This window comes from Carlito syrichta, unplaced genomic scaffold (genome assembly GCF_000164805.1).
Source record: "Carlito syrichta isolate Samal-C Ts95f unplaced genomic scaffold, Tarsius_syrichta-2.0.1 Scaffold304418, whole genome shotgun sequence".
In the NCBI taxonomy this organism is placed as follows: domain Eukaryota; kingdom Metazoa; phylum Chordata; class Mammalia; order Primates; family Tarsiidae; genus Carlito; species Carlito syrichta.
Genome location: NW_007248514.1, coordinates 214,762 through 215,151, shown reverse-complemented (window position 1 = coordinate 215,151; position 390 = coordinate 214,762). Strand labels below are relative to the sequence as shown.

General features: G+C 64.4%; 1 protein-coding gene across 1 annotated transcript in view; it reads right to left on the bottom strand.

Annotated features, from left to right (window-relative positions):
* The window catches only part of HOXC12 (homeobox C12), a 1,566-nt gene extending 1,270 nt beyond the window's left edge, over nucleotides 1–296 (bottom strand). The window contains exon 1 of the mRNA XM_021713290.1: nucleotides 1–296. This exon is cut by the window's left edge and continues 281 nt beyond it. Within this exon, the coding sequence (XP_021568965.1) occupies nucleotides 1–296 (296 nt within the window).
* Between the last annotated feature and the right edge of the window lie 94 nt (nucleotides 297–390).

The following is a 390-nucleotide window of genomic DNA, read 5'->3' as shown; positions in this document are numbered from 1 at the left end:
CACGGCTCGCGGTAGTAACTCTTGCTGTCCTCCACGCGCGCCAACTCGCACGTGCGGCCGAAGGGCGGGTTGAGAGACACCGGGCTGCCGAGGTAGGGCTGCGGGTAGCCATTGCACGGCTCCGCCGACGGCCAGGGCAGCGAGCACACGTTGTCGCGGCGCGGGTAGGACAGAGAAGGCAGCCCGGGCAGCTGCGCCCCGGACGCGCGGAAGTTGGGGAAGTAGAAGGTGTCTCCCGTGTGGATGTTTACCAGCGGCCCCACAAACCCGGGATTCAGGAGATTATGCTCGCCCATTTCCGCGGGGCCCGGCCGGCAGCTTCTACTTTATTGCTATCTGACATTAAACATAGTTAAACCTGCATCGGCCACCCATTGGCCGCCCCGCTCA